The sequence below is a fragment of the Rana temporaria genome, chromosome 9, assembly GCF_905171775.1.
Source record: "Rana temporaria chromosome 9, aRanTem1.1, whole genome shotgun sequence".
NCBI classification, from domain to species: domain Eukaryota; kingdom Metazoa; phylum Chordata; class Amphibia; order Anura; family Ranidae; genus Rana; species Rana temporaria.
Window position 1 is genome coordinate 96,632,383 of NC_053497.1, and position 15,903 is coordinate 96,648,285.

At 42.3% G+C, this 15,903-nt stretch overlaps 1 protein-coding gene and 1 long non-coding RNA gene across 6 annotated transcripts; one reads left to right on the forward strand and one right to left on the reverse strand.

Annotated features, from left to right (window-relative positions):
• The first annotated feature begins 412 nt into the window (after positions 1–412).
• LOC120913748 lies at positions 413–8,106 on the forward strand. Of its 5 annotated transcripts, XR_005743565.1 has the most exons (7): positions 415–797; positions 887–994; positions 1,389–1,546; positions 4,357–4,479; positions 5,719–5,790; positions 5,916–6,022; positions 7,782–8,106. It is a non-coding gene; the product is annotated as an uncharacterized LOC120913748 (long non-coding RNA). The 5 variants fall into 5 exon arrangements; XR_005743566.1 differs by lacking the exon at positions 5,719–5,790 and adding an exon at positions 4,928–4,999 and having other exon boundaries at positions 413–994; XR_005743564.1 differs by having other exon boundaries at positions 415–994.
• Positions 3,352–8,564, reverse strand: LOC120913747. Its single transcript, XM_040323937.1, has 5 exons — positions 8,178–8,564; positions 7,776–7,945; positions 7,573–7,641; positions 5,929–5,988; positions 3,352–4,020 (listed from the first exon to the last, which is right to left on the reverse strand). Exons 1-5 carry the CDS (start codon positions 8,417–8,419, stop codon positions 3,644–3,646), a joined length of 918 nt encoding a protein of 305 aa, XP_040179871.1. The 5' UTR covers positions 8,420–8,564; the 3' UTR covers positions 3,352–3,643.
• Positions 8,565–15,903: the final 7,339 nt, after the last annotated feature.

Sequence of the window (15,903 nt, forward strand, 5' to 3'; positions counted from 1 at the left end):
GCCTACATGCTGCTGCCCGATGATGTGTCGGCCACTGCAGCGGGGGCTTTGATCGCAGGTGAGTATTACATAATCAGCTTCTATGCTATGCACGCAGGTCTGCCAGTCCTGGCATGACCACCTTAAGAAAATGCACGATCGTTCTAAATTATCCCCTAAACCATGAATGGAGGTATTTCAAGCACCTACATACAGGTAAGCATTAATATAGTCTTCCAGGTAGCTAAAAGTACTATATATTTATTCATTTCTGTTGATATATCTATTTTGAATCCTGACATGCACTATGTTTGTTTTTGTTGATTTTATTATTTCCCATCACATCTTACAACTTGCAAACGTTTGAATTGAAGTAGATCTATGCATAAGGGTAATAATAATAATAATAATAATAATAATAATAATAATAATAATAATTAATAAATAATAATAGTTTTTGTTTACATTCACAAATCCAATATCTACTACCACCGTTTGCAAGAATGTTATCAACCCAAGCTGGGGTTAGTTTGTTTATTTTTCATTCGTTTTTGGAGTAATGTTTTGACTCCTTGGCTCTGAAATTAAGCCACAAAAAAAAAAAGCTACCATTCCATAAAGAAACCTACTCCACAATTCCACGGCTCGCAATACTCCCACAAACACTGGGGCTCTCCTCCTACTGTGCTCTTGCTGCAGTGCAGACTGCTGCCACCTGCCCTCAAAGAAGAAATATTACAGTTCACGTTTGGAAGACATCTCACCACACTATGGATTTAATCCTGGTTAAGTATGTTGCCTGTGGCACCCTTAAACACGTGAGTGGCTTATCAATTTTCCCCTACTCACCTTCCATCATTCCATTAATTATTTCTTCTAATTTATATCCCTCTCTCTTTTTTTGCAGTTGCAATTTACTGACGTCATGTCTCACATGCATGCCTAACATTGGACCTGGATGTGGATGAGGAGGAAGCAAATAGAAAAACACATGAGGTTTTTTCAGCACTTCATAGTAAGTATTAAGACTAAGAGTAAACCCCACTTAGGATGTTATAATGATATACTTGTATGACTTTTTTTTTTAAATAAATCACATTTATTTGTCATTGTGTGTGAGTGAGTATGGGGTTAGTCTGTGTGTTTAAGGGTCAATGTGAGTATGTCTGTGTTTTTCTGTGATTAAGTGTCTGGGTCAGTCTGGCTTTGTTTACAAGGCACTTCATTTATTGGCCAGTGTGTCTGTCAGTTAAAGTGTGTGTCGTCTTTATGGGTCAGTGTGTGTCACTGTGTATATGTATATTTTAAGTGGGTGTGAGTAAGTATATTGGTGTGTGTCATGGAATGCATAATGTGCAAAAATGTTATTTTGATGTATATATGGAATACAGTTGTGTTACTTATTTTAGGTTTTTTGACATCGAAATAATTTCTTCTATGCCATTGTCAGTGTATCACCTCCACACTTCCCAGAGCTACAAATCTAAACTCATGCTTTATCTTGGCCCTGGTATTTTGATTCCATTCTGACCACCAGGGATCTGAATGCTGCTCAGCTCCATGCAAGGTAAGAACAGGGAGACTGGGAACTGTATTATCTTTTGGAATAGTGATTAAAATTCCATTGCAGCGAAAGCAGATATTTTCTCATTAGTTTACCGATCGGCAGGGATGGACTGGCCATTGGGACTACAGGGAGTTTCCCGGTGGACCGATGGCTCAGTGGGCCGGCTTCAGTGACAGCAGACCGCCGCCCCCCTCAGCTCCTCTGTCTCTCCCTACCCACAGCGCTCACCTGGGGGGGAACAAAGAAGCAGAGGGAGGACCAGAGGAGCAAGGGGGGACGACAGAGGAGCATGGGGGAGGGGACGGACAGCTGATTTAACAGCTATGGCCTGGGAGTTTCTCACTTCTGCCTAATCTTGTCCCATAAGGGGGGGGGCACCAAACTGATTCTTTGCCCCGGGTGAAATAATGTCTAGCTTCCCCAGTGGTACTGCCTATAAGAGTACCAGTACCAGCCGTTCTACTCTAATAAAGTAGAACGGCTAGGGGCTAGTGAAGGGGGAGAGGGGGCTTGGGTGGCCGGGGGGGGGGTGCGGGAGTTGTCCTGTCAAAGTGGGCCAGTCTGGATGAAGTCCAGGGCCAAATTTTTGTCCCAGTCCATCCCTGCCGATCGGGTACATTCTCTGCCTAACTCAGCTCTGCTGCATACCATTTGAAGATACAAAATTGCAAAATGCCTCCACGTGTCTTTACAAGATGTGATAGTGGGATACATGTTTTTCCCTAATGTCTACTTATATTGTCCTCCGCTACCTCCCTAGCCCCTCGGTCTATAATTTTTCACCCTGGCTATCTTATTCCAGTATCCACACTCCCACTGCTGTTAGTATCCCCCCCCCCTGCTTCCTGTGTTGTTTTACTGTCCAGTGTCCACTAACAGTGGGGAAACATTAAAATATAAATGAATAGTTTAAGGTAGACTGTGTGGGCCAGATTCACATAGAAGAGCGGCGGCGTAACGTATCATAGATACGTTACACCGCCGCAATTTTTCATCGCAAGTACTTGCACTTGCGATGCAAACCTACGCCGGCGGCCTCCGGCGCAAGGCGGGACAATTTAAATGGGCGTGTGCCATTTAAATTAGGCGCGCTCCCGCGCCGGACCTACCGCGCATGCTCCGTTTCCGAACTCCCGTCGTGCATTGCGCGCCGTGACGTCATTTTTTCGAACGGCGACGCGCGTAGCGTAATTCCGTATTACTGGACGGCTTACGCAAACGACGTTATTTTTAAAATTTCAACTCGGGAACGACGGCCATACTTTTAGACAGCAATACGCTTGCTGACTAAAGTTAGGGCACCAAAAAAAAAAGACTAACTTTGCGACGTGAAACTGTGGGAATGGAGTTGGGTGTATAGGATTTTACTGTGTTTTTTATTTTTGTTTTTTTATTTTTTGTGGTTGAACTGGATGGACTTGTGTCTTTTTTCAACCTGACTAACTATGTAACTATGTAACTATGTAACGCGAAAAACCGCCGTCGATCGCCGTAACTCCTAATTTGCATACCCGGCGCTGGTTTACGACGCAAACTCCCCCCCAGCGGCGGCCGCGGTATTGCATCTTAAGATCCGACAGTGTAAAACAATTACAGCTGTCGGATCTTATGGCTATCTATAGCATAGATAGAACAACAGATACAACGGCGAATCAGCAGATACGCCGTCGTATCTACTCTGTGAATCTGGCCCTTAGAGTTTGAAGTTCGGAATAAAATACTATTGTGTGTGGGAAATGAATACATAATAATTTAGCAGATAATGTGATGATGTATATAAATAAATAATAATAATAATAATAATATTAGACCAAAAATAGTTTTATATTCACAAAAAAAAAAATATTTTCATAGAAATTACAAACACACATGCTGGGTAGGTGTAACTTGGCAGCATAAGAAAACGTTTCTACCAAAATCAAGGAACAGTAAAAAGATCGATTCTGCATAATAATTTGCGATGAGATGGGCAGAGGAAGGTCTAGCCTTCATTTTTCAAAACGTCTTTGTTGGTTATATGTTCATCGTAGCTCCCAGGCATTGGAGCAATGTGTCTGGAAATATCTTCAAGTAAACAAAATATACTCTGTCCAATGCCTAATTGTGTTGTTGGCTTGCCCGGGCCAAAATTATTTCAAAACTCTCAGTTTGCTGCCTGCTCAACTGATGGGTAAGCCGGGTAAGCCTTTTGACCTTTCGTTGTAGTTTTCGGTTGTCACACCTTAATTCTATAAGCTCCCTCAGAATGATCTCCTGCACAGTTGGGAAAGGCGGTACAGCAGTAGGTGGCATCAGGGCATGGGGTGGCTGAATGAATGAACCTTGTCCTCTGTGCTCCTCCTCTGGGCCGGGGGAGAAATCAGGAGTCTGGGGAATGATAGGGGTAATCTCTGGCTGAATCTCCAGCCTCTCCAAAAGAAGAACAGGAGAGTGCGGGCTGCACTGTACTCTCCTCTCAGGGTGGTATTGCTGATCTGAAATAGATAAGATAGGCAAAGTTTGATGAATGATGAAAGCGTTCATAGTAATGAATTTATTCAGATTAGACTTTTATGTAGTAGTAATATTGAATAATGGAGCAAATGAAAGATTGAGTTGGGGAGGGGGGATAAGTTGTATTAATGATTGAGAGAAAACAAAAAATCAATTTAAACTTATTTAGGTAAATCTACACATTGCATTTATATCCTAAAGTTAAAAAAATTTAAAAGGTTATTTAATAAAATAACCTTTATAGAAGTAAATAAATACAATATAAAAATTGCAGAAACAGAAAATGCCTTAAACAGAAAATCTTTTTTCTTTATTAGATAACATATTTATCAGCATATGACACGCACATTTAACTCCTGAAAAGCTTTCTGTTAAAGACGGAAGAAAGAGTGAAGATAATGTTGAAGATAAAGTTCTTAAAGGGTCCCAGTAGGTTGCAGGTAAAAAGGGCATATGTCTTCTAAATTTATTATCGTAGTATTTTTGATATCCTACTGCAAAAACCTTTGTAGCGCTTTTATACCCACTAAAAGATAAAAAAATACCTGTAAAGCAAAGGCATAATGAGCTAGTATGCACAGCATACTAGCTCATTATGAGCTAATAACCTTGTAAGTAATTTAGTGTGCCGTGCTAGGTTTGCAGGGCGAATATCTTCTAAACCATACAGGTTGTAGAGATATTATGTATAGATATTATAGGCTTAACGGTAGTTTAAAAAAAAGCGCAAAAGAGCTGTTGAACACCTTTCAATAAGGGCTACTAAATTCAAAATCATTAAAAGAACCAAAGGCAGAAAAAAAATTTCAACACGGTGGAGTTCAGCAAAAAATCTTTGTGATAGGAATGAATCTCTGACATCACAGCCACTCTCATTTATTTCCACAGTTTGCACAGTCCTCCTTGATATATCAATCCCCCTTCAAATCACAGTGTCCCTTTCACAGTCACGTTCTAAAGGTATGAGGTGTCATTTTTGTACGAATTTTTAAATTGAACTTTTAGGTGTATTACATGAAAATGCCTATGTGTAAATAGGGTACATGATGATAATGGAGTTAGTGCTGTGTCCTGTTTCTTCCCAGATCATGCACTTACCCTGAGGAGGAGCAATGGTCCTGCCAGAAGCCGATGCTGTATGGTCTTGAATGCAGCTTTCTGTTAAAGACGGAAGAAAGAGTGAAGATAATGTTGAAGATAAAGTTCTTAAAGGGTCCCAGTAGGTTGCAGGTAAAAAGGGCATATGTCTTCTAAATTTATTATCGTAGTATTTTTGATATCCTACTGCAAAAACCTTTGTAGCGCTTTTATACCCACTAAAAGATAAAAAAATACCTGTAAAGCAAAGGCATAATGAGCTAGTATGCACAGCATACTAGCTCATTATGAGCTAATAACCTTGTAAGTAATTTAGTGTGCCGTGCTAGGTTTGCAGGGCGAATATCTTCTAAACCATACAGGTTATAGAGATATTATGTATAGATATTATAGGCTTAACGGTAGTTTAAAAAAAAAGCGCAAAAGAGCTGTTGAACACCTTTCAATAAGGGCTACTAAATTCAAAATCATTAAAAGAACCAAAGGCAGAAAAAAAATTTCAACACGGTGGAGTTCAGCAAAAAATCTTTGTGATAGGAATGAATCTCTGACATCACAGCCACTCTCATTTATTTCCACAGTTTGCGCAGTCCTCCTTGATATATCAATCCCCCTTCAAATCACAGTGTCCCTTTCACAGTCACGTTCTAAAGGTATGAGGTGTCATTTTTGTACGAATTTTTAAATTGAACTTTTAGGTGTATTACATGAAAATGCCTATGTGTAAATAGGGTACATGATGATAATGGAGTTAGTGCTGTGTCCTGTTTCTTCCCAGATCATGCACTTACCCTGAGGAGGAGCAATGGTCCTGCCAGAAGCCGATGCTGGAGGGTCTTGAATGCAGCTTTCTGTTAAAGACGGAAGAAAGAGTGAAGAGTCAAGGTAATGTTCATGAAAAAGTCAACAGCTGTATTTACAATTTTTGCCTGAGATATGTCGTATAACTACAATATTTTCTACTATGAAATCAAATATTCAACCAAAAATGGACTGAGGAAATGTAAAATATAATCAGAAGTTGCTGATGTGTTAAAACAGATGTTACATTTCTGGCAATTTTTAAGATTAACAAAATATATGTAAAATATGCTATCAAGTATCTACATATCATTTACTACAACCCCCATATACATAGTACCAGGGCTAAATTAGCTACTAGCCAGGCCTCAAGGGTTACTAGCCAACAGTTAGTTGCCACACCCAACCCTTAGCTTGCCCCACCCCTAATTCAACCCCTAAACACGCCCTCATAAATTATCTCATTAAATGACACAAAATTGTTTTATGCAGAATAAAATATTAAAAAAAAATATTAACACCAACTTTATCCAAAACCACCAATGAAGCCTGCCTGTGCCCACCTATGTAGCCTGTGCCCACCAATGCACCCTGTGCCCACCATGCAGCCTACATGTGCTGCAGGTAAAGAGCGATAAACGCTTTCATTTCAATTGATGTTTTCCCGCTACTAAACAGCCCTGCCCCATGGCCAGGAAACTTTAATTTACAGATCGCCCGTCCTGGGATTGGACAGGATAAAAGTCCCGGAGGAGGGGATGTATGTGGCAGCAAGCGGCGGGGAACACGGCAATGTCAAATCAAAGCTGTTATCGATGTGTTCTCCTCTCTCTTCCCCCCCTGTGATCGATGAGAGAAGGACTCCCTTTCAAACTATGCTGTTGGCGGAGCTCTCACCCCTTTCTCGGCATCCCTCAAAATCTAGTCACAAAATGAAAGCAGGCAAGTTTGAATTTGGAAGGGTGCATACATACTACTACTATACCCACCTTTTGATTTAAAAATCACATTTCTTACATCAGCTTCCTCAGAAGCTGATGTAACCTTCAGAACCTTCAGAACCTGATCAGAACCTTCACATGACAGTTTCCCCTTCACAATTATGTTCTGATCTGAACCCCCTTCACAGTGGTAAATTTCACCCACCTTCACAGCACATGTGAACAGCTGTGTTCTCTGTCCCACCCTGCAACTTGACCCACCTTCACCTAACAGCCCCACGCAGCTCTGCCCCCGTCACAATTCAGCATCCACAGCTCTGACCTTGCTACCTTGCTTGGGCACACAGAACCGTAGACACAATAAATACTATAGTGGGTGGAGCAGAAGTTGCTGAAGTTATCCAGCATAATGTTGTTTGTTAGGGCCGCATAGCAACCAACCAATCACCTGCTGGTTAATTTTAAAAAGTTCTCTTCAGCTGCTCTATTGCTGCCCACTATTTTGCATTGCTATTTTTTCGGCTCACTGTGCATAACGAGCCTTCTGCTCTCGACTGTGATAGTGAAAGCTGAGTAGCCAGGGAGACAGAAACGGCACCTAATTGTCTCAACTGTGACGGTCTGCATGGCACAGTGACTTGGTCCAAGTAGTAAATAGCAGTTCATTAGATATCCTTTGTGTTGGGTACTCACCACCAGAATGTTGTTGATAGGATGTACTTGGAGTTGGAGCTGATCCTTCCAAGGATGATGTTTCTTGATCTGGAAAACATGAATGTAAAAAAATAAAAATAAAAGTCATACATGTGTAGTCATCATAAACAATAAGATAGCTTTACAAATATATTATAACTGCAATATATATAAATTATAATGATATATTTAATTTTCCTCACCACCAGCTCTATGATTTTGACCCCTGCTGCTGAATCCAGGGACATCCTCTGCCAGAAGGACATCTCTTAGCTCCGCCTCCCACTCTCGCAACTTGATAGGCTTTCCTCGGTTTTGTCCTAGTCGAAGCCTCTGCATCTTCTTTGTAACCGTTGCCCGACAATCATAGAACCTGCAAATGTACATAAACATTACAATTACATTAATAAAAAAACAAATACTTAGATTAATGTTTTTTGAAAACCACATTTCTTTTCACATTGTGATGGTTATATGTATACTGTTCAGCATGTGGCTGTGACAAATAAATTTTTTGGTTACGTTGAACTGTTACTTTTTTGTTATTGACTACAAAACTGTGTATTTTTTACACAAGAGTGAAAGAATATTTTAATATTAATTACCTGTGTCTGACGCCATTGGTGGGCCTGTGAAACTTGGAGACCGCATTCACGGAGTCCCGGACTCGTTCCCAGGCTGCTGACTTCTCAGATGCTGGCACGGATTGGCAGAAGAGTGTCACTTTTTCTTTTGATACTGCAGCAACCAATGCAGCATTCTCCTCTTTGGTATATATGGGTCCCCTTGATTTCTGTCTCTTGGTTCGCTTGTTCTGCTGCACATCTGAGTCCGCACTATCTGACATAGGAGGGGCCACATGTCTCCTTTCTTTGCCATGCTCCCGCTCCACTACACCTCCACATTCCCTTCCATGCCTCGGCTTCACTCCACACCAATCCTCCCCTCCCCGCCTCCTCTCCCCTCCATGCCTTTCCTCCACTACCCTCCTCTCCTCCCTTTCACGCCTCTTCTCTCCTCCACGCCTTTCCTCCACTACCCTCCTCTCCTCCCTTTCACGCCTCCTCTCTCCTCCACGCCTTTCCTCCACTACGCTCCTCTCCTCCACTCCACTACTCTCCTCCACGCCACTCCTCTCTTCCCCTCCATGCCTCCTCTTCTCTCCATGCCTCCTCTTCTCTCCATGCCTCCTCTTCCCTCCATGCCTACTCTCCCCTCCATGCCTCTCCTCGACTCTACTCCTCTCCTCTCCTCCACACCTGTCCTCCACTCCACTCCTCTCTTCCCCTTCACGCCTCCTCTTCCCTCCATGCCTCTTCTCCCCTCCATGCCTCTCCTCCACCACACTCATCTCATCTGCTCCACACCTCTCCTCCACTTCACTCTCAGTCACACCAACAAGTCTCACATCAACACACTGACTAACACCAACATTCTCACTCTCAGTCTCAACACTCACATGTCCATTCTCACTCCTATACATGATTTTAATTGCCCAAAAGATAGCAAACCAGTGAAACCACCACACAAAAACAAGTCGAAATTCGACAAGCCCACCTCTGCCCTGCTCTCTGTTCCTCCCTCGCCAAACCACGCACTCATACACCGTCTCAAAATGGAGTCCAGGGGCGGAGGCTATAAGCCGCGCATCGAAAACGAAAGTAAAGTATGAGATTTTCGAATGGTTAAGATTTGCTGCGATGTACTTACGAAAGTACGAATGATTTACAACACACATTAGCAGCGTTAGCGGAGCAATTCTGACACATTGCGTAAAATAACGAATTAAGGCCCGATTACAAATTTACTAAAACAATCTTACGAAAGTAATAATCAGTCAGTATCAGTAAGACCGTCAAGTAGTCTATCGCAGCCAAGTTAGATTTACAAAATTACAATGAGTAGTGTGTTGAATCAACGTAAAATGTATTTTAACTGAATTACGAATGCACTAAGATCTACTAAAGCACGTTTTTACAATCGAATGAAACAAGACACGAAAATACGAATGATGATAAAACAACGAAGATCTATTTCCTACGAAAATACGAATGCGGCACGATGGTAAATATAATGTAAATACGAATCTAAAAAAACGAAAAATATACCAACGTAAAAACGAATAAACAAATAAATTCATTCAAAAAATACGAACGAAGCAGAATACAAAACATAACGAAAATACGAATCTCGATTCAACGAAAAATAAACTAACAAAAAAAAAACGGAAACGGAAAAAAGAGTGTTACGAAAATACTAAAGAGTACGAATACGATAACTAACGTCTTACGAAATTACGACTCGTTACGAATCACGATAAACGAACAGAAACGAAACAGAAATAAACGAAAATTGTTGCTGTGCACATGTCTAGTTACCATCACCTGCCTCATTAGTCCAGCTTGCAGCCAGCCCATTTTGGCTATTTCTCATTCCCTCTGTGCCCTTACGTGGTCTATGATACCTAGTGTGTTCCTGTGTGACTTGGCCTGGCTGATTTCACTTCCGATATCTGTTCCTGTTTTTTCTCCTTACTACGCTGACTGGTCGGAGCATGGCTCCTAGCAGTAGGACGTGTGGCTCATAGCTCCAGGCAGGCAGGTTTACCCAGCTTCCCTGCATTCAGCACCCAGGATCCAGCCTCTAATCTCTGCTTCACGTGTACCAGTCTATGGTCCCGACACAGTCTTCCTTCTCCTAGCCCTTTTCCAGCCCTCCCCTACCCAACAATAACCTACCTTAGCCACATCTCTCACCTGTTCACGCCGCACAGTGGCTTACACTTAAGCCTGGCCACATAGGACAGACCGCAGCTGCGGCCTAATCCATCTGCCTCCCACTGCCCCCTTTTCCCCCCTCTTCCTCCCGCAGATCTGCCAGATATCGATCTCCTCTGAGCCAGGAGCCGCCGGAGCCCTCAGTGAGGTAATTGCCGCCCCTCCGTGTCAGTCCGTTCCCCTGACAGTTCTCGGCCGCCGGTGTCAAGACAGGCCGATATTTGGACAGACCATTACCCCCAGCACCAAAGTCAAAAGTCTAGGAGTAATTTTTGACACCGACATGACAATGGATGCTCAAATTGGGTCAGTAATCAGAGGGTCTCACCATCTCTTGTGTCTACTAAGAAGACTTGTGCCCTTCATTCCGAAAAAAGACACCACAGTAGTAGGAATACTAATAAACTCCAAGCTCGATTATGCTAACTGTCTGTATCTAGGTTTCCCAAAATATCAGATTGCCAATCTGCAAGTCATCCAGAACATGGCAGCGCGATTGGTAACAGGCAAAAAACCCAGGGAATCAATAATTTCCCCCTCCCTGAGGTCCCTCCACTGGCTACCCGTCAAGGACCAAATCACATTTAAGGCCCTCTGCCTGACGCACAAGTGTGTACAAGGCATCGCCCCCCAATATCTATGGGGGGAAATAAAATTCCACAACCCCAATTGCGTTCTCCGATCAGTCAACCAAAATCTACTACAAATCCCCAAGGCCCGTTACAAGAGCAAAGGAGAACGAAGATTTGCAGTCCAAGGACCACGACTGTGGAACTCATTACCATCTCATTTACGAACGGAAGAGAATCACCAGGCCTTCAGGAAAAACTCAAGACCCACCTTTTCTGAAGGCTAAATAGAAGGAAAATGGATGCCAAGCGCCTTGAGGCGATTTAGTTCGCATTTGTAGCGCTATATAAGTTATTCACTCACTCACTGGTTTCCTGATCCCAGCTCATCTGATTACCTGCACTGGCATCCAAACCCTGGCTTTAGTTTTTGACTATGTTCCCGAGCTGTGTCATATTTTTGCTATTTTATTAATGGTGTGATTTTAACTACACTTTTTGTTTCCATCTGGTTTATGGTTTCTAACAGTACGCAAGGTCCATCAATTCAGAAGATGCAGGCAATCCGCCTAGTTGTAATATTTTCTCCAGAATGGACAAGCAGTAACACTACATGGATCAGTTTGTTTTAGTGTTACAATCGATGCAGATTAAAACTGCTTATCTGGATCCTCCTGCTCCAGCTGCTCTGGTACAACCAGTGTTGCAAGCCATCCCTGCTGCTGCTGCTCCTGTCTTTGATCAGGCAGGTGCCTCTAATACTACTAATGTAAAAGTTATGACTGGTTCTGCTCCACTTCCCCAGCATTTTGGGGGGCAATCCAGCTCACTGCAGAGGGTTTCTCAACTAGGTTAGAATATACTTTGAGATGTTGCCCCAGGCGTACCCTATAGACAGAAGCAAAGTAGGCTTCATTATTTCTTTGCTTTTTGACAAAGCCTTGGCTTGGGAAAACCCTCTACAGGAAACACAAGCACCCATTGTCCAGAATTACCCTGAATTTGTGGCCTCCTTTGAAAGGGTATTTGATATTCCCATTCACTCTGTTCATAGAAGTGGATGAAGTAGAATAAAACAGTTTTTTTTGTGCACTTAATGTACAGGAAGCTGACAATTGCGGGTATCTTATGTACAGTAAATTTGGCACTATCTCCCCAACCATCCTCCTTCTCCCTCTTGTCAGCATCTTGGCACTCCTCCGCATCATCAACAGCACCCTGATCATCTCCCTTCTTCTCACGCTCTTTGTATTCATCCTCTGCTTTCTGCTGCCTCATCGATAAAAATAATGGTGCCTGTGTGGTGTACCATGGGCCACAAACTCATGTAAAGAGGTGTTTGGCAAAGCTGAGATTAAGAAGTTGGGCATAATTCTACGGCGTCTTATGGCTAGTTGGTAGGGCTATGGCTAAGGAGGAGGAAAAAAGCACATGAGAATCACTATAAAAAATGGATTTTGAGGAGGAGGAAGAAAAGGGTGTATTAGCAGTCCTCAAAATGCAATAGCTGCTATGTGCCCTTAAAGAGGAATTTGGACATTTTGGTGAAAACCTGTCTCACTGCTGCTGCTGATCACAATGGTGCTTTCGTCAGTAGCGATGTCAAAAAAAGCACACACCACAGAGAATTTTCTACTTTCTGCTTATTTAAGTACTTTAAAATGCTGTTCTGATGCTAGACATTTGCTACTAAACAATAGGGATAATCTCTGAAGTGCTGAGGACCATTGAATGAACTGGCCAAATGTTGCCAGTTTTCTGGCTCAAATCCCTAGCAGCTATTTGTAAGTAAACTGGACACAGTGAGTGACAGATCACATCACAGCTAGGTTTGTGGGGTGTGCGGGGCATGTTCCGGAAGGGCGTCATATGACCTCTACCTGAAACAGTGCATGTCTAGCCTAGCCATCATTTGTCTAAAGGCAGGGTGGGAAGTAGTTAAAGGCATCTCCCAAGCATGTTCTTTTGTCATTTAAAAGAGTAGTGCTGCTCCCATGTCACCCTAAACGTCAAGAGAATGTCCCTCATGTCGCTGTAAGATTTATTTATTTTTTTTCTTTAGTACATGTCCCCAATAGCAGTGCCTAGGTTCAAATGTCCCTTTTTGTCAACCTATCACCTATTAGCCTTGGAAATGGCCAGAATTGTTTATCAAGATTTTCCCTCTTCATTGGGGTTTGGGTTTAGGTTTAAGTAATTCCAGTGAAAAAGTTAGGTTTGTGGGTTCTAAGTAACCTACAATATACACAGGAAGTTATATCAAGGGGCGGAGCTTGATGAGGACCAGGATGGCCGAATGCGAGCGGAACTCCGAGCAAAACAGGGACATAGCGGCTCACTACAGCCCAAATAGCGGCGATCGTAACACCCCACCTGTGACTACAACCCGCTGACTACCCCCGCTATGACGAACAAGCGGAAAGGTCTCCAGCGGCGGCAGAAGCTGCCCGAGTACTTCACATGGGAGCAGAGGCAAGATGGTGCGGAGTCTCCCGTGCCACCCATGGCCAGCACTCCACAGCTACCCCAAAACAAGAGCAAACCTCTCAAAAGAAACTCACCAACGACCAGGAAACAATGTCCCTTTTCTGCTTCTGGGAGTCCAGAAAAGCTGCGGTTCAAGCTGGATGGCATGGATCCTGCTCAGGAGGTTAGTGTGGGCCTAGACTCTGGGGATGACACCAGGGAGCTCCCTGATTCCATCGACTGCTTCCCTACCAGCAACCAGCCGGTGCTGGACACCACACTTAAAGATATGTTGGTCTCCCTCAGAAGTTCGCTTCATGGTGATATGATGGCGTGTGTCCGCAAATTTGGGAAGGATTTACAGACTGTGTCTGCTAGAGTGGATCATGTGGAGACTAAAATGGGGGAGTTTGCATCCACTATAAACAACTTGGTTGATGCACATGATGCCAGGGATGAGGAGATGGAGGCAGTTAAAGCTAAAATTGCGGATATTGAGGACAGTTCCAGGAGGAAGTTATGTCAATCTTAAAGAAGTTTTGAATACTTGATAACTGTAATGTCAAGGAAACAATCCTTGATTTCAGGTCAGATAAAACATGCTCTGCAAGGGAATTGTTTATATTTGTATCAAAATGAATTAGTAAAGATTGGACATGTGCACACTGAAATATTTTGTTTCGTAATTTCGTTTTCGTCCGAAAAATACATTTATTTCGTTATTTCCGAAATTCGTTTTTATTTATTTTGTTTTTCGTTAAAAAAATGCATTTGTCCGAAAATCCAAATTAAGGTCGAATATGTAATTGAAGGCTTATGGTGTCTGTCGAATGTTCTAAGAAAAAAAAAAAAAAAGCAGATTCGACAGACTCTTCATGTCTCTCTATGTCGAATCTTCATGTCTCTCTATGTCGAATCTGTCATTGAAGGCTTATGGTGTCTGCCGAATGTTCTAAAAAAATAAATAAAAAAAAGAAGATTCGACAGAATCTTAAAAAAAAAAAAAATTGACTCGTCATGTCTCTCTATGTCGAATCTGTCATTAAAAAAAAAAAGATTCGACAGAATCTTAAAAAAATAAATAAAAAAAATTTGACTCTTCGTGTCTCTCTATGTCGAATCTACATGTCTCTCTATGTCAAATCTTTTCTCTCTATGTCGACTCTTCTTCATGTCTCTATAATGTTGAATCTTTTCTCTCTGTCGAATCTTTTCTCTTTATGTATTGTACTAATAGAGTTAAGGTTAGGCACATTCGACCGCAACGAAAATGAAAATAAAGCATTTTTTTATGTCGGATCTTTCGGTTTTCGTTTTCTGTGCTTTCGTTAACGTTTGTTAAGGCTTGGAGTGGGCGTGTTGTATGGTAATCTAGCATGACCCCACGTAATTGACGCTTTTTACGAACGGCGCATGCGCCGTCCACGTACGTATCCCAGTGCGCATGCGCAAAATCACGTTGCAAATATTCAATGCTTTCGACGTGAACGTAACTTACGCAAAGCCCTATTCGCGAATGTTTTTACTTAAACAACGGAAAATTTGACGCTGTCCCGATGTCCATACTTAACATTGCGTATGCCTCACTATAGCAGGGGTAACTTTACGCCGGTCCGATGCCTTACGCAAACGACGCGTATAGATACGCCGGGCGCACGTACGTTCGTGAATCGGCGTATCTACCTAATTTGCATATTCTACGCGTAAATCTACGGAAGCGCCACCTAGCGGCCAGCGTAAAAATATGCACCTAAGATCCGACGGCGTACTAAGACGTACGTCAGTCGGATCTAGCCCACATTCAGGCGTATCTTGTTTTGTGGATACAAAAAAAAGATACAACGGCGCTTCGTAGAACTTATGCGGCGTATCAATAGATACGCTGACGTAACTTTTTTGTGGATCTGGCCCACAGTGTCAGAGAATACAGTGGTTATATTTGTTTTGTTTCTTGCCCTACAACAAAAGTTTTGCAATAAAGAGGCAGTGTCAGTTTCTAACCCCTGGACCCTTTGATAATTCGTCACCACCTCTTTAGGTCTATCCTAGGCATTCCATTTCCAGGCAGTAATCTCAATCTTATAGTGATATAAGTCTCTTTAGGGGCCAAAAGGAGGTGTTGGTGGAAAAACCCACCAAACTAAAAAAAAAAAAAAACAGGATCTACATATAAACTCTATTGCATTAAACAAGTTCACCTAATATTATACTGGAAGGATAGATCTACCTATCTAACAAAGTGCATGTGAGACCATAACAATGGAACAGAGATATGTAATAATAAAAAAAAAACAGTAATACTACTCAGATGCCCCTCAAACCTGTATCAGTCGGATTGGAATGTACAGTAAATAAACTGGTGCAGGAAAGACAAAATCAGCTTGTTAAGCTCCAGTGGACATCAGCAAATAATGACCATATGCACACAGATGCCGGATCACTGTTTCATAAATGTGAGTAAAGTAGGTAAAAGATTACTTTAGCTCATGCTCTCCACCTGAGCAAAATCCTCACATCCT